The sequence below is a fragment of the Ochotona curzoniae genome, unplaced genomic scaffold (assembly GCF_017591425.1).
Source record: "Ochotona curzoniae isolate NIBS_2020 unplaced genomic scaffold, NIBS_Ocur_1.0 scaffold_4506, whole genome shotgun sequence".
In the NCBI taxonomy this organism is placed as follows: Eukaryota; Metazoa; Chordata; class Mammalia; order Lagomorpha; family Ochotonidae; genus Ochotona; species Ochotona curzoniae.
This window is the reverse complement of record NW_024467119.1, coordinates 30,118,154-30,142,142: the sequence shown is the minus strand read 5'-3', so window position 1 is coordinate 30,142,142 and position 23,989 is coordinate 30,118,154. Positions and strand designations below refer to the sequence as shown.

Below are 23,989 nucleotides of genomic sequence, written 5' to 3'. Positions count from 1 at the left end.
ACGCAAGGACTTGGGCCATTTTCTGCTGCTTTCCCAAGTGCATTAGTAGGAAGCTGGGCTGGCAGTGTGACAATGGGGACTTGAGCCAGACACATATGAGAAGCTAGCATTTGAGCAGCAGCTCAACCCATTGTGCTACACCATTAGCTCCTATAGAGACTCTTAAAAGGACACCGAGAGAAAAATGAAATTGTTCCTTCCATCTACATGGTAAGACTAAAAGTAGTAAAATGTCATGTTGGTTCTAATTACATGTTTGTTGAAAGCATAATTCCAGTTGAATTGAAGGAAGTAATCTCTGCTTTTTTTTCCCTTAAATCTAATCAGTTTGAACTAAAATTAATTATATCAACATAAACAGCAGGTTTTGAACTTTATGTTATTTTCATTTTTCCTCTAGCTGTTGTATCTGTAGTGAAAAATACAATCTTCAAGATAAATCTTCAAGAAGATACCGTTAGTCATTCTTAGACTGGCACATTCCTTCAGAAACGTGCCTGCACTAATTCACAGTTCTGGTAGTCTCTGTGTCTGAGTTACATTTTTTTTCTTAATAATTTTCCTTTCTCATAAACTGGTGCTGTCTTCACATTCTGTGCACAAACAGATCCTTGCGTTGCTTTGGTATACAAATGTTGGATTTATATTTGACAGTTGATGGCTAATGACAATGATGTCTGTGTTGTCTTTACAGAAACTACATCAGCACCGAATACACTTAGACAAAGTGTACCAGATGTAGTTGGACATCTGAATTCGATGTGATTTTTATTATAAAGTTTTTTAAAAATAAAGTGGCAGAATGGAATAAGCTGCATATTCCCTTTGGAAATCATTTTAGATTGTTTTGCCTTTATGAGCATTGGTGAATGAAAATTTAGAACCCCTAAATTATTAGGAAACCAAACATGTTGTCTCTTTTAAGACCATGAAATACTTGCCAAAATCTGTTCTTTAAAACTGACAGAAAATTAAGTTCAAATGTGATACTATAAATTAATTGGAATCCTATTGCTGTTTGGTTCTGTCATTAGTGTTTCATGCTTATGCTTATGAGAAGCAATTAGATGCAAAACGAGTCCCTTTGTGAAAGATATAACATTTATTTATTTGTCCTCACTTTTTTTATTTGTCCTCATGTTATTCTGCTGTTTTTAAAAATATTTTTTAAAGTAATCAACGTTTTCAAAAAAGTTATTTATTTGAAAGGCACAGTTAAAGGAGGAGAGATAGAACTCTTCCATTCACTGGTTCACTTTCCAGATGGCTGAAGTGACCAACACTGGTCCCAGGGCAAAGCCCTGGATTTCCCATGTGGGTGACAAGGGCCCAAGGACTTGGGCCAACTTTGGCTGCTTTCCCAGGCACCTTAACACGGAGCTGGATTGAGCGGAGCAGCCAGGACTCAAATTGACACATATATAGAATACTGATGTCTTAGGCAGCAACTTTACCTGCTTCAACCATAGTACTGACTCCATTTTGTTACTCTTGAATCATCACTAAGAGAGTAGATGTCAAATATTTGTGTCACACAAGAGAAATAAGTTTATGAGGTAGTGCGTTTGTTAATTAACTCTATGTAGCCATTCTACTACAGATGTATACAGTTCATGGCAGAATTGAATTTAAATTGATTTGGGCACCAAAAAACCTTAAGTCTATACATAGCTTTTTCATGTGCTAATTTTGCAAACCTTGTAGCATAAATTTCAGAAAAAAATTTTCACTGAAAGTAAACTTTTAATTCCATTTTCCCTAAACTTTTTCAAACCCTCATGTTTTAAAACAAAGTGATAATGTATAAGTATGTGCAGTTTTCATTTATCAACACAAAAAGTACCTTAGCAAATACATTTGTGGAATATAGACATATTTTTGTAAGTTTGTAAATTTTCAATTTTAGAAACCATTTTCCTTTTTGATTTTCATAGTATTAACAAATGTTTCACAGAGAAATAACCATCAACAGTTAATTAACAATCCCACCCTGGTGGGAGGGTATGGGGATTCCCAGAGCCTATGAAACTGTGTCACATAATGCAATGTAATTAATAAATATATATATATTGAATATATGTATATATTTTCAATATATGTATATTGAAAAAAAGTTAATCACCAGATTTGGGCAAATTTGGCAATTAAGCCAAAAGCTGACTGCTTTCAGTGTTCACTTTGTTTCAAGGCAAATCTGACTTCTCCTATTCCCATATTTTTGTGTGCTATTTTTATGTTAATTTTAAACTGTTGTAAGTTATACATTTATGTATACATTATATAATCCTCATAGCGGCATGAATGTATTGAATGTTTCTGCTCACCCTTTTTATGTTATCCCAACCTGTTAAATAGGCAGTACATTGGGAATAGTCATGGTGAAAAGTATTTATAATCAGATACCAAACCTTACTAGACTTTATGGTCAAAATGAAGATGCGTGAGTGGGAGGCGCTAAGGCTGATGGAGATGTGATTGAGGCCATGTGTATAGGCCCCAGGGAAGCAGGGTAGTCTGCAGTGCTATCTAACACAGGGCAGTCTGCAGTGCTTAGTAACAGGAACACGGAGTTGGGAGATCACTGGGTCTGAGGTTCGTTAGAAAATTTCCATGCACCATGCACTCAGTGTAAGCTTTAAAGGACAGTGGGATTGGCTTCGGTATTAGACAGCTGGTGGGTGGCCAGGAATAAACAGGTGACATACCTGGGGGAAGTCCTAGAGACCAGAAACCGATTGCAGCACAGCAAATACATTAAGCTTTTGTCTTTAGTTTTACAACATCATGTTTTGCACACTGTTTTAGGAAAAGGTTATTGGTTGTAGTCATAATCTTGGTGACCTAAAATAGGAAGGCGGCAACACTTCATATAGAAGTCCTGAGAAGTACTTTCTGAGAAGTCCCAAGTATTTGATAGTGAAAGGAAGGGGGATATGTATTGCCTTTGCATCCAGAGATGTAAGAAAACTGAAAAGTGGCCAGTATTGTGGCGTAACAAATTGAGTCTCTTCCTGAAGTGCTGGCATCGTATGTGGGCACCTGTTCAAGTCCCAGCTACTCCACTGACAACCCAGCAGCCCTCTGCTAATGGCCTGGGAAAGCAGCAGAAGATGGCCCAAGAGTTCAGGTCCCTGTACCTATGTGGAAGACCCAGAGGAAGCTCCAGCTCCTGGTTTCAGCCTAACCTTACTCCAGCCATTGAGACCATTGGGAAGAAAATCGGCAGTGGAAGATTCTCTCTGTCTGTAACTCTGCCTTTTAGATAAATAAAACTAAATTTTAAAAAATTGAAAAGGTTCTGGTTTTCCTATTTACTTCTTAACCAAAAATGTATTAGACTGAACATGCCCTGCGAGAGGATCAAAACAGAAACCTTTGGCACACTTGCTGGTGCTGGGTGTTTCTCATCATGTTTTTGACACAGACACTGTTCATTTCACTGACTTGCAGACTTTCTTTGCCCCTTGCCTCTTTCCAGCCATGTTCTTCGCTCTGCTCACCAGTTCAGTTATACTCCTACTGTCTTTTCTTATATATAGTGATGGTTCCAAGAAGAGGTCAGAGTGCCAGCAAGGGATCTGGGTCATTGATGGTGTGAAATTTCCCTGTTAGGCTTGGGGGCAATGTTACAGCCTAGAGATAAAGTCACCACCTGAGATGTTGTCATATAATATAGGCGCTGGCTGTTCCATTTCCAGTCCAACTTCCCTGCAAATGCACCTGGGAAAGCAGTTGGGGGTACGGGAAGAATGGCACGAGTACTTGGGCTCCTACACCCATGTAGGAGACTCCTGGCTTCAGTCCGGCCCAGGCCTGGTTGTTACAGCCATCTGGGGAGTAAACCTGCAGCTGGAATTTTTTTTTTCTCTTCTCTGCAACTCTGATTTTCCAATAGAAAAAGTAAGTTAAGAAAATAAAAAATAAAATAGCCTGTTTCTCTGTGTGCTCGTCTCTAACTCTTTGTTCTTCAATTGTCTTATCCAGATCCCCAAGTCCAGGAGCGAGGGATCCATACAGGGTCACAGAGTGCTGCGAGCGGAACCCTTGGACTGTGTTCCTCACATCAGCCTGTGGTTAAGCCGCAGGAAACCCAGCTTGGAAGCCATGTACTCCACAGAGGATGCCTGCGATGCCAAGTGGCTGCCCAGGTTGGTTTGTTACCTTATCTACATGATACATATTGCATTAGCCACTCTGATGTAGAGGCCCACATGTTTCGCTTTGTCTACGTGCATCTGCCTCCGGAGCCAAGATACAGATAAGCAAAAATATGTAAAACCTCAATTTTTTTTTAAGAACTCTCTGAGTCAGAGTTCCCATCACAAAACAAATAAAAATCAGTTTTTTTGTTTCTGGGTAGAAAAAAGTTGTTTCACTAACAGGATTGAGCTGGGCTCATAGTTAAAGGTGAAAACCAGATGGGGATTCCCTAGAAAATTAAAAATAGAGCTCCCTTATGAGCCAGCAGTCCCACTTCTGGGAACATATCCTGCTTTTCCATGTATTAGCTACCCCATTCACAGTAGCAAAGATATAAAATCATCCTAGATGTCCTTCAGCTGATGACTGGCTAAAGCTAATGCTGTTTGTGTACGTGGTGGAGTGGTAGTCAGCCATGAAAAGAAATCCTGTCATTTCCAGCAAAACAGATGGAACTAGAGATTATTGTTAAGTAAGATAAGCCAAACATAAAAATACAAATATCACTTTCCTCTGACTCATGAATGTATATGCTATAAAATGTCTGAAGTTTATGTGAGTGGCATATTACATGGTATATGGTCAGAAAATGCTGCTGCATTGTACATGATAATAGACCCTTCTTTCTCCACTCTGTGATCATTGTCAGGAATCATACATTTTGTGAAATTATGGTCCCTGTTGTAAAGAAAAATTAGTTCATATACATAGTCTTTGATACCTACCTATAAAGTAAATTTATTTTTGGAAACTTTTCATAGTAAAAGCTTCAGTGGAAAACATGAGGGGCAACTTGAAGTGTCCGTTAGAACTGTCACAGATATCAACTTTGACAGACTCCTTTTGACTGCTGCTTTGTAAGCATTGTGCTATACACTTCACCCAGCATCAAACTTCTCCAGTATACTACATATAAAAGGTGCACCTTTCACAAAACAAGTCAAGTGCCATCTGAATCTTATTTATTCCTAGCATTAAGACTTTCTCTTTGGAACATTTTTTTTCTTTTATTGAACTGGTTCTTAGAACCAGTTGTCAAATAAAAAATAACCTATTATAAGTACTGAAGAACTCCACAAATGTAAAGACATTGAAGATATTAAAGAGATCATAATAATTAAGGAGTACTTTGGATTACCTTAAAGGATAAGTTGAGGGGCTAGTGTTGTGCCATTCTGGCATTATGGGTTAAGCCATTGTCTATAATGCCAACATCCCATATGCACACCAGTTCAGATCTGAGATGCTCCACTTCTAGTCCAGCTCTCTGTGAATGGCCTGAGAAAAGCAGCAGAAGATAGCCCAAGTACCTGGGCTCCTGCATCCATACTGGAGATCCTTTGAAGCTCCTAGCTCCTGACTTTGGCCTGGCCTACCTCTAGCCATTGTAGCTCTTTGAGGAATGGACTAAGGGATTTCAGATCTTTCTTTCAGATAAATTTTGTCTTTCAAATAAATAATTTTTTATTTTTAAAAGTAGATCTGGATAGAATTTCTGCTGGACCTTAAAGACAAAGGTAATTTTAATAGGAAGAGAAGGAAGATACTGTTGTAAATAGGCCTAGTTAGGAAACATAATGGACATTTTAAAATAATAAACCAGAATTCACTGGCAATGAGGCTGGAGAAGTAGCATGATGCCAGGTCATCATGGGCCCTGAATGCCAAGCAGTATTTTCACCTTTTGTTTTTCATTTGTTGAATAAACACTGGCAGTTACACTCTGATTCCAGAATTGCAGAGCTACAGAAAGAAGAGGACATACAGAGAGATCCTTGCATCCATTGCTTCATTCCCCAAAAGTCTCCATCAGCCAGAGCTGGGCCAGGACAAGGCACCTGGCCCATTCTCCACTGCTTTCCCAGGATCATTAACAAGGAGCTGGATGGGAAGTGGAGCAGCCAGATCTTGAACCAGCAACCATATGGGATACTGTTGTCACACGACAGAGGTTTAATCTACTATGCCTTGATTCTGGCTCCATCCATGGGCCAAGAGATGCTAAGAGAGCAAAGTAATGAGCTTCCATGGTTTTGAACCTGACATTGTAATGAGGAAGGCTGTAGAGGCACAATTGAAAATAGCCTGTGAGGCAGATGGTTGCAGGACATTAAGAAAGTGCAGTAGGCTATTGTGATGGATGGAGTGACATGAGGGCCCCCTTCACTCTAGCAGCTGGGGGGAGGCTGGGCCTAGACTGAGGAGGAGGAAGGAGTCTGAAAATCAAGACAAACGTATTGCAGAGCAACGCAGAGGTGTGGGGCAGGAGAAGCTCAGCCTCACTTTTCGGGTGTAGGAAGCTACCACAGACATGGGCAGGGTGGGCAGGCTGATGGGTGCCTTCTATCAGCGCGTAGGATAGGCAGGAGGAGGGAGGATTTGAGGTGGTCACAGGGTTGGGTCCACCAGCAGTACTCTTTCAGATCGAGACCTGTAGCCTTCCCTGTAGACATGTCTGTGTTACCCTAGGAGAGACTGAAGAAAAGTAAAATAAAGCTTGGGTAATTACAGACATCCTAAGTGCAAGTTGTGCCAGGCACTGTGAAATGGTACAGTGGTAAAACCATAGATAAGACTTAGGATCTGCTCTAAAAATACGTAAAATACACATCCCAGGGTGCCATGAGGACAGGGGTAGGGCAGAGAGGGTCAGAGAAGGTTCAAAAGAAATACTTTCAAACAAAGGCTAGCAGGTTAAATAGAAGTTTACAGGGCATGAAGGAGAGGAAAGATGAAAGAAAAAATTCCCGTGTGAGGACAGCTTGGAATAGGAGGTCTGGAGTTTTGAACATGGCATGAAGGGGTGGTCAGGGTAAGTTAGGAGGCCAAATGCACTCATCAGATCATGGAAACTGTGTCCTGTATTAAGGAGATTGAACGTGGACCTGGTGCGATAGCTCAGTGGCTAAAATCCTTGCCATACATGTACCAATATCCCATATGGGATTCAAACTCATGCCCTTTGGCATGGAATACAAGTGTCTGAACTGCCTTGCTAAATGGCCACCTCCTAGCTGCTTTAAAGTCATCTGATTTTAAAACTGGAATGAAAAACAGCTAGGTGCAAGAGATAGTACCTTCCAAGTTATAGGAATTACATCAAAAATGCGTCACAGATATAAAAACTTATGATTGAGGTGTAAGTCATTTTTATTGAACCAATCAGACAATGGGGAAAAGTGACCTGCTTCTACAGGTAACAAAGAAAAAGCTTTCTGTTTAGAGAATACATTTGTAGTTTTTAGATGCAAATCCAGAAGTGAGATTGTGGAGGGAAGACCCAGTTGACTGTTGCTGTATTTGTTGCTCCTCTGGTCAACATGGTGCAGTCAAAACAATGCATGTTCGTAACTTTCCTACGTGCTTCCCATGTTTTTACAAAACAGCCTGGTAACGTAAAGGGTTCACGTAGGACCATATCAGCCAGGTTAAGATTTGCCTCCTGCCATCACCCCAAACCTTGTTCAAATTTCTGTTTCTACCTATGAGTCTAATACAAAAAATGTTTCAATTATTATTTTTGTGCTTGCTTCCTTGTAGGGTGAATTATGAGACAAATTACCAAAAATAATTATCAAAAGTAAAATAAGATTAAATGAAATTTCTTTTATTTGAAAGGCAGAGTGACAGATGAGAGAGAGAGAGAGAATCTTCCATTCAGTAGGCCACAGAAGCCAGGGCTGGGCCAGGCCAAATCTGGGAGACTGAAATTCCATCAGAGTCTCCTACATGGGTGGTACAGGCAGAAATACTTGGGCCATTTTTCACTGCTTTTCCAGGCACATTAGTGGGGAACTGAATTGGATGCAGAATGGGGGTTAGAGAGGAGACTAGAATTGGCATTCCTGCTTGAGATGACAGCGTTTTAAGCTGCAGATTAACTTGCTGCACCAAAATGCCTCCCCCTGCCCTAATAAATTTTAAATCCTTCCTGTATCATTGAAGTCACAGAATAAGTATTATGCCATTTTTCACTTCAAAAGTGAGCTTAGAACCTATTTTCATTTGCAGATGCTTGCTAAAACAAGCTATTAGCTAACTGTATCTCTATCAAAAATAAGTATGCGTATGTGCAAAGTAAACCCACTCTTAGCACCTTCGCTCAGTCTTTTCCAGTCTGCAACAGTAGTGAGTTGCACCAGTTTTACACACAGAGGCTAGCAGTGTGCTTCGAGTACTTGGTGCTGTCCCTGCTCCTAGGTATGGCATTGCCTTATTTTCCAGGAATCATGAAGCTGCATTTAAGCTTGGCTTTTCCTTGCGCTGAGTTTCTTTAGTTGCTCCTTAAAAAAAGATGAAAAACACAGTTCAACAAAACATAAGTTTGCTTCACCTGTGGTCTGGTAAGTCTGGTTAATTTCCCACACAGGAAAAACAAGACTGTGGTGTCTGCAGTTATTAAAACAGGCGTAACGCATTCATGCGTAAGACTGCGGCTTAGCAGAGTGACGCTATCAGTTAACAATTTAGATAAGACCCAGAAAGGGCCTTCACTACCAATATTTCCTGAATGATGAAGCAGCCAATGATTTTACAACAGTGGGGTAAAGGTTAATTTCTAGGGACTTTGAGAAGTGATTTTTGACTACCAATCTGTTTGTAATAACTTTGAATTTTTTTTTTTTTTGCACGTAGACCTTCTTGTAATACTTTTTTCCTCCAGATAGTGTCACTTCTACCCTTTTTCACCTTAGTTTCAAATATTAAATCTGTTTCTTCTTGGAATGTAATGGGAATAAGAATCATCATCAGTAAGTAGGCATTCTTTCTCTACTTTTCAGTGACAGTAAAAACAAACCCTAAGAGGAGTAACATTTTAAAACATGACACTTTGACAACACAAACAGGAACTAGGTATTGTTTATTGTTTGTTGTTCTGATTTCTGTTTTCTGACATCATTTAAAAATAATGCATTGTTTCTGAATTCCTGTAAGTATTTATCATTGGCCCTGAGGAGGTAGCCATATAAGTGGCATTCATTTTTCTAATTTTTATGGAAGCTGTCTCAATGAGAGTGGCTTCAAGAGAAAAATATTCAGGAATATATCTCCCTTGAGTGTGTTAGAGCTCAGTAGATTGATTTGTTCTGTGCTGAATTCTAAGCCAAAGATGAAAGTGCTCAATGACGTGTTCATTTCACTCAGTGAAAGTGTCAGCTAATCCATGTCACTTACAAATGACAGCTGCAGTTCCCAAAACACCATTAAGAATTCTTTCTTCATTTAAAAAAAAAAAAAGATGCTCATGCTAGTAAAATTTGCAGGGTATAATGTTAGTGGGCCTCTCTGATGTAAAGGAATGGATGCTGAGCCTCCTCCCATTGGAAGTGTGGCCTATTACAGAGGCTCTGGCAGGATGAAGAAGTTGTTGGGCAGGTGGATCCCCTGAAGCCGAGTCTGTTCACATGCCTTACTATCTAAGATGTCCTTACCATGTCCATTTTAAAGATAATAGGGAAAAATAATCACAGAAATTCAACTGCAAATACTGATGGTGACTTTAAAAGTATTTCTGGAAGAGAATATAATATTCTTATCATTAAATTGTCCAAAGGAAAGCATCTGGCCTATATGGGTTTGAGATGTTAAGTGATGTGAAGTTTCAGGAATTGCCAACATACATTCTCTGTTTCAATAAGTGAAATTGATGATCATTTTCTTCATGTTTCTAGTGCTAGAATATATTTTTACTTTTAATAGTTTTATGACTTAAATAGAAAACAGGTTAGTGTTTTAAATATTTTAGATATTAAGTGGTTTTTTCCTAATGATGTTTTTATTATGGTTTCATTTATGGGTTGCATCTTTAAAATACTAAGGAAAGTGTACATTGGTTCTATGAACTAAGAATGAAGACTCAGAAAATCATGTATGATTCCACTTACATGACATGTCTAGAAATAAAATTCCATAGGAAAATAAAAGGAAATAGATTCATTAGTATCTGGGTAAATAGTAGGGTAACAGGCACTCACTATAAATAACAGAGGCATCTTATGGGAGGGATAAAAATGTTATGAAATTGATTCATCATGATGATTACACAACTTGGTGAATGTGCTAAAGAGTCATTGAATTGTAGATTTGAATATAGGTGAATTTCATGCTGTTTATAATGTAACTCAATAAAATTGCTTAAAAATACAAAAGCCAAATGCAAGTGGAGGTGAGGATTAGAAGATGAATGAATCAGTTGCCTGCACGTCGCAGCAGCACCATGGTTGAAAGTCAGTGTGTTCTGCTGAGAGAGCTGCACTCGCCAGGTTTCAGGAGAAGTTGTTCTTTCTAAATTTTCTTTGAATGGAACAGAGCCTGGTGGCAGGCCAGAAAGGTCAGGGCCTCCTGAAAGGTGATTCATTAAGAGGGCGAGAAAGGACAGAAAAAAAGCTCTTTGTTTTGTTAGCCTGGAAGAGTTCCAGTCTGTAGTTTACTGTGCTATAACTGAAAGTTGTTGAAGTAATCGGTATTTCAGGGAGACATGGCAACTGAGAGTAGAAGCTGCAGTGGCCGGAGAGCGTTACACACACATGTGCACACGCACACACAGCACCAGGCTCCATTTGTTCATTGGCAGGGAAGTCAGTCTGGATGCTGCCGTGGTGAGGTGAGCGTTGTGGACTTCGGAAAGGCACCATTAGGCGTGAGTATGGACAGAAAGAATGTTCCCGGTCTCCTTGGGAGGTGAGTGTCCCATAGACACGTTGATAATGAGTGGAAGTTGTGTGCTTGACTCTCTGCAAAGAGACTAAGAAATTCAGAGCTTTTACTTTTCTGTCACGAGAATAAATATCTCACTCCATGCCAATTACATACCTAAAATAACATGACGAGAAATATGGAGTTAGAGAAAACATCTTTGCGAATGCTGGAGGTGTGCTCTTAATTTGATAATAAGGGGGGGAAACAGCAGTAGAACAGTTTTCAATGTGTATGAAAAACAAATCTTTCCTGGAAGAAAATGCTCTGGATAGGAGAGTTGTTTTAGTCTAACAGTATTTTTCTGAGCTGGTTTTAACTAATTAGTGCATTCTTGGAAAAATCTAAAACATGGCACGCAAGGCTCGAGTTTCCTGCTGCACAGCTCTTGTTCTGCTTGCGTCTCCGGGGGTCCCTGCTCTAAGATGGCTCACTGTTCTTTCTCAGCTGGTTCTGTGACTCTTCATACGAATCTGAAGATAGTTTCCCGCTCATTCATGAAAAAAAAATGAATGAAATGAGATGCTGATTTGGTACAGGAAAAAAAAAGATTTTTAAAGTTATACACAGCTTTTTCATAATACGTATTTTCCGTGAGTTTTGAAAGGGCCCTCCTGTTCCATACATTCGTGTAACTTTTCAAGAAAACATCTGTGTCATGGTCAGTGTTTAGGGGTGTTTCATGGATTCCTCAGATGTTCCCCTAGGCCTCCGTTCTCCCGCAGCCTCCCTCTTTTAATAGCACCACAGTCATCTGCCAAGACTCCTTCCTTGGCCACTGGCTCACCCTCTGCTCTCGGTACTCTCCCCTACCCACCCTATCTACCCCACTCCCACCCCAGACCAAGCTAGCAGCCCAGAGTGATCATTTTCAAGTCAGTGTCTCTCTCACCTGGAACTCCATCCCTGCCTTTACCCCCCAGGCCTGCCAGTCTCCGACTCAGCATTTCCCCTATACTCATGATGACCCCCACAGCTCATTTCCTCTTCTCTCCTTCTTAACCTCCACGCGCACCTCACATCACCTTAACCATCAGTCCTAATGCCTTTTGTGTTGTCAGTTGCCAGATACTGTCCAGGTTTCATTTTCTCGTCATGTTTTGCCTCTCATGATCTCAGCCGTAATTTGGGCCTCCGTCACCATGTGGTCGGATAATTACCGTGTTCTCCCTGTATCACTAACCTGCTGGGTTCATTTTTCCCAGGTCTGTATCTTCAGCTCCTAAGTCCCTAATGACTGTGGGATCTGCGTTTCCTGTCCCGGGTTCTGGGATGAGCTTTGCGTGTGCGTCACCCCAATCATTCTGACATGTCTACCCAGCCCTCAGCTTGCCACCTCACCCTGACATCCGTCCCTGCCCAGCCATGGCCAGAACACTCTAGAACAGTGTCACTGCTCTTATGGACCCGCATGAGCCCCCCTGACCCACGACCACCTCTGTAGACCTGCCCAAGCTGTTGGGTGGCTTCCTGAGACCAGCCCATGAAGGGTCCCTGTCCCCTCATCACCTTCCCAAATACTTCTCCCCCAGCTGTGTGCCTGCCTTTCTCTCACATCCACTGCAATCATTTAACCCCCATGTCCCTGAACCACCTTGAGTCCTGAGTCAGATTTTGCAGTGATATCTGCTCTGAGAATGGTCAGAACCCTGTGAGGAACTTTTTTTTTTAACTAGATGATGGCTTTTCTTGTGTAACTGTAATTAGAAACTCAGGCCTGAGAAGTGGCCTTGAATGACGCAGCCGAGATTCTTATTCTTTTCATGAGTTATTTGGAGCTAAGTGAGTTGGACAAGGTCACAGGTGGAGTTTGTGGGCTGGGATTACACACAGGGCTGCTGATGCATTGCCTGCCAGTCTTCTGCCCAGAGCTGCTTTACTCTGTCACATATCTGCTGTCTGTCCTGACCTGGGTTCACCAAGGAGAGGGGCTATGACTCTTGCTTCCTTCCTGTCCAGAGCAGTGACTCAGGTGCACAGACTGAGTTGCTGCTGCCAGTCATGACTGTCATGATGTCATCTGAGGAGACAAAAAACTACAGAGGAGCTGGCACAGTGACTTGATTGAGAGATCTTCCACCTGCAAGCACCAACATCCATCTGATGGGAACCAGTTCCTGTCCTTGCAGCTCCACTTCCAATCCTGCTCCCTGCTTGTGGCCTGGGAAAGCAGTGTAGAGGATGACCCTGTACGCACATGGAAGATGCCACTTGGCTTTGGATCAGCTAATCTCCAGCTGTTGCAGCCATTTTGGGAGTGAATCAGAAGATGAAAGATCTTTCTTTCTCTTGTCACGTTCTCTCTGTAAATCTGTGTTTCCAATAAAAAATAAGTAAATCATTAAAAATAAAATTTACAGAAAAATACAGGTGATTAAATGGCTGTGGATTTCAGAAATGTTTTTGTACCAAAATAAGCCTTCAAAACACTTTATGTATTTAAAAGGCACAGTAGAAGAGAGAGAGGTCTTCCATCTGTTGATTCGGTCTAGTGGCCACAACAGCAGGACTGAGCCAAGACTTGTGGGTAGCAGTGGGCAAAGGACCTATGGCAGCTTCCGCTGCTTTCCTAAGGATATTAGCAGGGAGCTGTATTGGAAGTGGAGCAGCTGGAACTTCATCTGCCACTGTGTTCTCTTATCTTTCAATCCCAGTGTCCATGACCCAGTTGGAACACACAACATTGGTGCCTAGTTTGGATTTGAGTTTGTCTGTCAGACAACACCACCTCCCTGTCTTCATTTGGCTGATCGGAACCTCTCAGAGAAAAAGTCAACTCTATAAATATGTAAGTTTCTGTGTCTCTGGTAGCCCATGAAAAGGAGTCAAAGAAAGGAACCGTGTACCAGGTATACAGTGCAGGTGCCAGCACAGCTGACCCCTGTCACTGGCCCCACCAATCTTGGTGTCATCTTGTTGGCATTTCTGTTGGTTCTGTGCTGCTGCTTATTTAGGCAGGAGAACAGCAGTGTCATGATCTCTATGTGCAGCTTCGTGCACTTATGGCAGAAGTGTGTGTCCCATTACATTTGCCAAGCAGAAAATACTTGGTGTTCTATGACATGTTGCAATAGTAGCTTTCCTTTGGATCAAGCCTTCAGTGATGCTCTTGGTGAATCAGTATTCCACAACATGCACTGGCACACACCAGTATACACTGGTGTGCCCAGTGTCCTTGAAGGTGTCTAACCCCTTCGCTCATGCAATTTAGTATGACTTGCCTCATTTCTGAAGTCTAGCCAGTAAAAAGAAGCCAGCCCTAACTCCCTTGTATTTGTACTTCATAAAGGGCACACTCGATGACTTCCTGAATGTGTGTTTGTTCCGAACGGCGTTTCCCTCAGCTGTTGGAGCCAAGTTTCAGGATCATTCAGTGACTGGCACGGCTGAAAGGCAACAAGGAGGCTTAGCTACAAGATTCATAGCCATATCATGTACAATATAATTTGAAAAATTACAGATGTCAGGATTGCTGTGCTGCCTCTGCAGTCACTCCCAGAGGAGTGAGAGCAAGAACGGCTTGGGAACACCACAAAGGACTTTGACACATGTTTCCTCCAGGCAGCTTCTGAGGTGTGCCTGGGTCTCTGGCCTTCAGAACAGAGTTACAGAAAAGTAGATTGGAAAGGGCCCCAAAGCCCTAGGTGGGCTTGAAAACCAAAACCTAACTGTGCCTCCTCAGATAGGTTTCTAGTCATTTCTTGACCGCCCTAACTCCCAGGATAAATGTCCCAACATCTTTTTGGCCAAACTATTTCACATAAGCTAACTATCTATTAAAATATTTTCTTGTGTTTAACTTAAGTCCCCTTTTTAAATGGAAGGCTCTGATAGTTTTCTCAATGTTTGTGTTATTAAAGAACACATAGAGACGGGTGTTTGGCCAGGCAATGAAGGTACTAGTTGAGATAGTGTGCACTGCCTAGGGGCGATTGGGTTTGAGTCCTAACTCTGGTTCCAGATTCCAGCTTGCTGCCTCTGCCCTTGTTGATGGGTCAGATAGCTGAGCTGCTTCCATCCACTAGGGAGACATGGACCGACTCTAGGCTCTTGACTTGGCCAGGCCCAGCCCCACCATCGCAGACATTTGGAGAGTGAACCAGTCAATGGAAGCTTACTCACTCTCCAACCTTCTCCCTCTGCCTCTTATAAACATTTTTTAAAAGGTTTCTGAAACAAATGTCTCTCTACTCATTGATCAAAATCTGCCCACAATATAATTGCTATGATTACTCAGATTTTTGACATTCCACTAGTATCCAAACTTCAACTTAATTTTTTTTTTCAAATTCCATTTAAATTATGAGTAGTTGATGGAAGAGTTTGGCAAGTAATGGTAACAAAAATTGTTACATCTTCATATCATCCCCAGTGGCATAGACTAAAATAATTAAAAGCTTATTTTAGTGCAGAAAATTTGGACAGCTTTGCAGTTTCTCATATTCATCTTCACAAACTTCTTAAAGATCCCTAATGCATATTAATTTCAAAATATTCAATGGTGTACATACACGCACTGCTATGATGTTAGCTGGGTTTATTTTAGTTACCTAGGGTCAACAAACTCCACCAGGTCCATTCTAGTTACTGTACATTCCGTGCCGAGTCCCAAGGCGCCAGAGAGGACTAAGGTGTGATCTCTATATTTAGGCATTTACTAGCTCTTAAATGGAACAAACATATACATAGTTAACAAGGTACAGCAGAAGGAGGCTACAAGTGGCATAATAAAGTCATGTGAAAGCAAGGAACACCTCTCTCAATGAAGAAAGTTCAAGGCCTTTAGAAATCTGCCTCAGCCTGTCTTCCTGCCTTACTCTTCCATACTTCTTGCTCTAATACCCATGTGCCATTGCAACATCGGTCTTTCAAATGTGTCCCTGCAGCTTTCCATGTCGGCATAGCTAATAGCGCCCCACTTTGACAGTGATCTGTGCATATTTGATTGTCTCTGTGAAATGCCCAGTGACACTTAACATTTCATAGTTACAGAACATGTGTTTTATGGCTGTCTTCTTTCACTTAGCAATATGTTTTGAGGGTCTACTGGTGTTGTGGCATATATCCATACCTCATTCCTTTTTTAATCAAAATACTCTGCTGTTGTTCTCATCCATCACAATGTACATACTCATGACAAACATTTGGTTCATTTCACTATCAGGCTATTGTGAATAAAGCTGGTATTATTAGCACTGTTCTAGCTTCTGTGTGGGCATACATTTTCAGTTCTCTTAGAATTCCACTGTGAGTAGTTTCTGGGTCATGTTGTAACTATGCACTTCACTTATTTCCTTTATCAGTGCTATAGTTCTTGAGACATATTTTCTCCCTTTTAAAAGGATTTGTTTATTTGCTTAAAGACAGTTAAGAGAGGGGGAGAGATTGGGAAATCTTCCATTTGTGCCTCACTCCTTAAATGGCTGCCATAGCTGATGGTGAGCGAAGGTCAAAGCTAACAGTCAGAAGCTTCGTCTGGGTTTCTCGTGGGTGGGAGGGGAACCAAGCACTCGTACCATATCATGCTGTTTTCCAGGCTCATCAGCAGGGCACTGGATTGAGAGTAGAACTGCTTGGACGTCAACCCAGTGCCCATAGGGGATGCTGGTGTCACAGGCAGCAGCTTAACCTGCTATATCTCATGTTGCATTTTTTGAGGAATGACAAATGTGCGTTTCATTTTGCACTCCTACTCACAATGCGTGATGGTTCCAATTTCTGCACGTCTTCCCACACACTTAGTATTGTCTGTGTTTTTGGCTGCCGCCATCACTCAGGTGTGGTTTGGACTGTTCCTCCCTGATGACTGGCAGTGTAGAGCATCCTTTCATGTATTAAATAACATTTGCTCATTTTTAAAAGAATGATTTGTCTTTTTTATTATTACATTGGATGACTTCTTTCTTCTGATATAAAAGACCATTATCATGTATATTATTTGTAGCTGTTTTCTCATATTTTGTAGGTTTTCTTTTCAGTATGTTGATAGTGCCCTTTGAAGAATAAGAGGCTTTGGCTTTGGTAAATTCTAGTTGATCTACTTTTTCATTTCATTGTCTATGGTTTTGATGTCATATCTTGGAGACTATTACCTATTCTAAAATCACAGCATTTATACTTTCTTCTAAGAATGTTGTTATTTTAGTTCTTAGCATTCTGTCTTTCATCCATTTGAGCTAATTCAGTGTAGGGTTTGGGTTCAGCTTCATTCTTTTGCATTAACATCACCAGCACCATTTGCTTTAAAGATTTATTTTTCCATTGATAGCTTTTGTTTTGGTCCTTTTGCCAACAAAAAAAGAATTTTTTTTTAATTTTGAATCTTTTTTTTTTAAGATTTATTTCATATTTATTGGAAAGGCAGATATATACAGAAAGGAGAGACAGAGAGGAAAATCCTCTGTCCAATGATTCACTCCCCAGGCGGCCACAATGGCCAAGCTGAGCCAATCCAAAGCCAAGAGCCTTTTCCCGGTCTCCCACGCGGGAGCAGGATCCCAAAGCTTTGGGCCGTCCTCGACTGCTTTCCCGGGCGTGCAAGGCAGGGAGCTGGAAGGGAAGTGGAGCGGCTGGGATTAGAACCAGCGCCCATATGGGATCTTGGGCCTGCAAGACGAGGACCTTAACCACTGCGCCATCGTGCCGGGCCCTAAATTTTGAATCTTTAAAAAAAAATAAAGGCCCAATTTAGTGTCTTACCTCTTGCCTTCTCTTGCCTTCTTTGTTTTCTGAGAGTGTGAACTTTAATTTAGTAGAGATAGAAGCATGATTTAGGTCTAAAAATTATTGTAGTACAGCCCAACAACTTTAGCTTATTTTGCAGCAACAATCAGAAAACCCTGCCCTAGCATTGTGCCTCCCAAAGATGTGAGCAGGTCACATCTGCACCCTGACCTACCTCCGTCTCTCCTGTTACAATGGATGACCTGGACTTGAATCTTTCTGGAGTCAACCCTTGGGCTTCTGTGAATTCCATTCCCTCCTACTCGCCCATGGACTCTGCCCAACAATCACCTCCATTTTCTGTGATATTGGTTTCTCTCTTTTTACTTAACTGTTCCCATCAGCAGGTGTATGGTGGGAAGACTGGCTCTCCTTGGAAACCATAGCCCTTATCTGTGGAGCAGATCCCCCAGGCAAGATTCTATGTGCTTGTTGTCTTCATGTCCTTTCCTACTGCTGCTCCTTCAACCCTCACACCCAGATCCATCCTTATTAAGAACAACAGCCTTCATTTTGCCATATCCCTAGGCCAGCAATTATTATGTTGTTCTGCTTTCAGCAGCATTTGAACCAACCCCTTCTGGAAGTGATTGCCTGACTTTTGCAATTTCACACTCTCCTGGTTTTCTTTATCTTGCTGCACACCATTTCCTTGTCTCATTGGCAGAAACTTGCTTCTTTACCAGACTTGTCACGTTTGGAGTACCTACAAGCTCAGCTCTTTGGTCTCTTAACCCATGTACATTTCTGACTGCCTTTGTTTAATTGTTTACATTTAAAAAATCATGTTTGCTCATAGGGCTTCCAAAAATAATACCTCTAGTTCCAGTTCCACCATTGTGTTCTGGGTTCAGTACCTGATAGGACCCCCCTCCAGGTGGAGTCCCTTATTGCAGAATAATTAAGGATTTCAGGATGGCAGCAATGGAGCATGAATCAAACCAAAGCCCCCTCCACCCCCTTAGCAGGCGCTCTGAGGCTTCCCACTTCCTGAGCCCATGAAGCCAGCACTGCAGAGGAAATCCTGGACTACGTAATGAGTACCTTACAGTCAAGTCTGTAAAGAGCAAAGTTACTGATTTATACTTGTAATAATCAATCTTTCTTTGCTTCCTTCTTTCTTTTTTTCTCTATTTCTCTTTCACTGTTTCTTTTTTTTTCTTTTTTCCAATAAAGATATTGGAAAGGCAGATTTTAACTATCCATTGGTTTATTCCCCAAGTGTCCACAAGGCCGGAGCTGAGCTGATATGATTTGAAGCCAGGAGTCAGGAGCTTCTTTCAGGTGTCCCACATATGTCAGGGTTCCAAGGCTTTGGGCCATCCTCTACTGTTTTCCCAGGCCACAAGCTGGAAGCTAGATGGGAAGTGGATCGACACACACACCAGCACCCGTATGGGATCCTGGCACATGCAAGGCTAGGATTTAACTGCTGGGCCATTATGCCATGCCTGGTAACACATTTTTTTTTTTTATTGTCTATTCTTCACATGAGACTGTAAGTTCCACAGGAGGGAGCTTCAGCTTTGTTCACTTCTCCCTACCTAACACATCCCTTTTTAAAATGACATGTACACATGGACTTCAAAATAGTGCACGGAAAATTGAATTCCAAGTTGTATTTAGTTTGGTGCAGAATTTTGAAGTCTTCATAATCATGCTTTTTCCATAATGTTCTTAAAGACCCAATGTATATTGTATTTTTATATCTAGGCACTGGAATAACTGACAAACTTTTAGATAAGCAGTGTTAGAACTACTGCTGGTACGAGACAGATAAAGCACTTAACTATAAACATGAAACAGCGAAGTTACTGAAAGAAAATAGGAGTATATATTTTTTACATAGGAATACTAGAAATTAGCTTATAAATGAAGAGCAAAAAAAATTAACAATGTGACCTTTTAGAGATAACTGACAAAAATAAAAGCCTAGAAGTAAAACAGATTACATACTAGTAAAAGCATCTGTGTCAAAAATATGCAGCACATTTAATATTCTTCACATGAAAACAATAAAGCAATGACAGAAACGTGAAAATAATAGAAACAGGAAATTCACCAATGTAGAAATAAGTATAAATACATGAAAGAATGTACAGTCTCACTATTAGTCGAAGGCATTTTACTCTGCCTCCAAGGGGCTGCGTCTCGCAAGGCCTCTCAGGCTAGAGGAAGGCACGCACTCATTTGCTGTAGGTAGAGGTGCAGCTCCTGCAGGAGGATTTGTCACTCACTCAGGCGGCTTTAATTGTGTCTCTTTCTGCACACTGATTTTCCTGGGAAGCTACAGTAGTAAACACTTTTTCAATGAGCAGAAAGGTAAACTGAAGATCTTCTGTTCCCAGTCTTTCAGCACTTCTTGCTCATGTTTAATGTTCAGTAGTGCACAGTTATTAAATAAATTGTAACAAGTGTTACTGCACAACAGTTTTTGTTTCATGACCATTTAGTATATGCTTTTAAAAATGATTGGTTATGAGACAGAGTAAGGGCTCCCAACCTTTGCTTCACTTCATAAGTATTTACAATAGTCAGGTCTGAGCAAGGCCAAAGCTGAGTGTCCAGAACTCAGGCTAGTCACACGAACCATTGTCACTGCCTCTCAGCATCTGCATTAATGGAAAGCCTGCATCACAAGCCGAGCCAGGACTTGATCCCAGATACTCCAGTGAGAGATGTGGGCAATGACAGAAGGTCTGCCATGATATTTTCTTAAGCATTACTGAAAGCACAAAAAAGTTTTCATTTATATCAGTTATATTAATTGATACTTACTGTAGAATGAACTAAGACTGAAAAATTAAAAGTGTACTTATCAATGTTTAAAAATGACAGTGACAGTTACTTTAACACAAATGACCATTTTTATAATATACAACTCTGTTTTCCAAGATAAAAGAAATATATATCAGGAGAAGCTCCCATGGGTTTATACTTCTGTGACACACTTAACAGCCAGCCTAATAGAAGACAGTTGGACACTCGTGTCTGTCTCTCTCGGACTGTTGCTGTATCAGTCATCAATCATGTGGCCTTTGGAAAGCCCCATTGGATGTTCATAAATAGGTGACATCTTGGTATTTCTTGATAGCAACTTTTTACCTTGTGCAGTTCCCCAAAAGAGTCTCCAGGAGCTAGAATGGCATGGAACTAAAATTTAAGGAACACTACAGAACAGAATAGCCACTGAAAAGATGTTTGCCATCTAAGCAGGTTTAAGGATTACAGCTCAGTGATACTAAGTGCATCACACTGTTCCATCTTACTTATATATGCATTTTTCAGTGGAGGAATACAGGGTTGGGCTTTGGCGCATTAAAGAAAACAATGCTTATCATGTTGACATCATTCCATATTGTAGTACTTGGGTTTGAGTCCTGGCTCCACTCCTGATCTAGCTTCCTGCTAATTGCCAACTCTGGGAAGCAGAAGCAATGGCTCAAGTAGTTAGGTTCACCTCCACCCATGTAGAGTCATGAGTGGAGTTTCTGGCTTCCAGCTTTGACCTGGCCCAGTCCTGGCTATTTCAGGTGCTTGGTGAGTAAACTCAAAAAAAAAAAAAAAAAGCTGTGTGTATCTGTTAAATAAAAATAAATAAAATGTTTAAGTTAACCAAGATCAACTTTAACAGAAGAGGGCCCAGCACTATTAGTCCATTAGTCAAGTAGCTGAAGTCCTCACCTTGCATATGCCATGATACCATATGGGCACCAGTTCATATCCTGGCTGCTCCACTTACCATTCAGCTCCCTGCTTGTGGCCTGGTAAAGCAGTAGAGGATGATCCAAAGTCTTGGGATCCTGCACCTGTGTGGGAGACCAGGAAGAAGCTTCTGTCTCCTGGCTTCAGATTGGCGCAGCTCTGGCCATTGCAGCCACTTGGGGAGTGAACCAGCAGACAGATCTTTCTCTCTGTCTCGCTTCTGTACATCTGCCTTTCCAATAAAAATAAATAAATCTTTTTTTTTAAGAATGGAAGAACACATAATCATATTCAACACTGGTTATGAAAGCAATGGCACTGCATTTTGCTTTTATCTTTTCTGTTTCCAAAAGCATCTAATCAATTTAAATCTAATTCAATCAATTTGGCTGACCCTTCCAATAAAATCTAATCAATAAAAATAGCCCGACTTTGAATTAATTCAGTTATAAACGTGTTTATAGTTTATGATATTGGAATTTTTTAAAGTCAGGGATAACAAATGCTGCAAAGAGGAAGTGGTAATTGCTAGACTTCAGAGACACCACGTGGAGAGTCCAAACTGCATCTGGACTTGCAGCTGTGACTCCAACTTGCAGGACAGAGTTTTGGGAGGCATATGAGAAGCTGGTCTTGGTTAGGCTGGGTGGGAATGGGAGAGTATTCCAGGTCAGGACAAAGGACTGAAGGGAAGCAGGGAGTGGGAGAGCAGGGCTCAGCCAATGGCTGAAGGAGCTTGGCAAGTCTGGCCCCCCATAGTGTGTAGAAAAGATGATGAGAGAGGGAGAGGGAGGGGGAGTGTGCCAGGAGCAGGGAGGTGCAGGCCAACAAGGCTCCGCAGAGCAGGCACAATATTTGGTTTTTACTTAGTAGTTCATGACGAGCCATCAAAACCTTCAACCATGGGCAAAGCAGTTTGGGAAGGTGGCCTGGGAAGGCTTTCCCAGGCTGGATTTAAGAGGTTCAGAGCTGTAATACAGAGGTGAACCATTGAAATGTCAGAGGTGGTTAGGAAGAGGAAAGGATGTGGACAGCAGTAAGTGACAGTAAGTAAATGAAGAGGGAAGGAAGAGACTCCTGCCAGCGTCTCATTTAAGTTCCTTACTAGCAAAGCGTGCATGCCCTTACCATTTGCTTTGACCAAATTCAGTACTATTTTTTGTTTCACTTAAAGTGATTTGAAGTCCAAGTTGCTGCTATTTTCAAAAATACTTGACTGTTAAAAAAAAATGTTTCACAAGGCTGTTTTCCAGACCCTACAAACTGCTTTGATTTATGCTTTAAAATTGTCTAATTACAGGAGTATTTTGGATGGTGGTTGTGGGATAATTGCTTATTTTCAATATATTGCTTGTGTTAAAAAAATTTTTTTAAGATTTATTTGTATTGGAAAGTCAGATATGCAGGGAGGAGGTGAGATAAAGAAGCTCTTCTATTTACTGATTCACTCCCCAACTGCCCTCAAAAGCCGGAGTTGAGCCAGTCTGAAGCCAGGAACCCAGGGCCTCCTCCAGGTTTCCCATGCAGGTGCAGAGTCCCAAGGCCTTGGACCATCCTCCACTGCTTTCCCAGGCCACAAGCTGAGAGCTGGATGATAAGTGGGGCTGCCAGGATTAGAACTGGTGCCCAAATAGTATCCTAGCACTGCAAGGTGAGAACTTTAGCCACTCAGCCATTGTGCTGGGCCCATCTATTTTAAACACTTATCATCTATTTGATATTTTAGGTGTAAAATATGTTGATTTGATAGTCATAGTGAAATGCTTACCACATTGTGTTTTCCTTATTTAAATGAATAATGTCCATAAGTTTGATTTGGCAGGTCCAGAGTTTTATTAGCATTATTTATAAGCATTTTTTTAAGAAGTTTTGTTTTTATTGGAAAGTCAGATATACAGAGAGGAGAGACAGAGAGGAAGATCTTCTGTCCTGATTTACTCCCCATGTGGCCACAACGGCCAGTGCTGTGTTGATTTGAACTCAGGAGCCAGGAACTTCCTGCATGTGGGTGCAGAGTCCCAGGGCTTTGGGCCAACCTCTATTGTTTTCCCAGGCCACAAACAGGGAGCTGGATGGGAAGTGGCGCAACTGGGGCATGAACCGGCACCCGTATTTGATCCCAGCACATGCAAGGCAAGGACTTCAGCCTAGCGCTAGGCTGCCACACTGGGCCCTATTTCTAAGTCTTATTTGCTAAATTATCTGAAGGGTTTTTTTTCCAGTCCATGTATTTGTTCACCAAAATACAATGAGAAAAAGGAAATGTGTGTCCCATTTTGTATTCCAATAATGCTCCGTAGATAAATATTATTGGGAAAGGACACTAGCATATATACACAATTACTTAATGCAATTTAAAAATGTAATGCAGCTTTCTGAGAAGTTAAGTCTAAGAAGTATTTTTTAAGTGTCCTAGAGTTTTTAGTAATTTAAGGACTAAATCTCACGTATCTGGGTTTTGTTGTTTTTTTGTTTTTTAATGTGACCTATTCATGGTGATACAAATACTTGCTGCTTTCCTTTATTTTCCTTCTAAATAGGGTTTCACTATCCTTTTATCAGATTTGTTCAAACTAAAACTTTCCACCTTATGTGCTGCAGTGAATTGATTTTGCCAGTCACTATATTGGGATTGAGAAACCTGATGCTCGTCTTCAGTATGTCA

General features: G+C 41.1%; 1 protein-coding gene across 1 annotated transcript in view; it reads left to right on the top strand.

The window, feature by feature from the left end:
- FAM13A (family with sequence similarity 13 member A) overlaps positions 1-23,989 on the top strand; it is a 329,846-nt gene that overhangs the window by 211,402 nt on the left and 94,455 nt on the right. Inside the window, exon 7 of the mRNA XM_040967337.1 lies at positions 3,985-4,148. Coding sequence (XP_040823271.1) covers positions 3,985-4,148 — 164 coding nt within the window. The remainder of the gene's footprint in view (positions 1-3,984; positions 4,149-23,989) is intronic.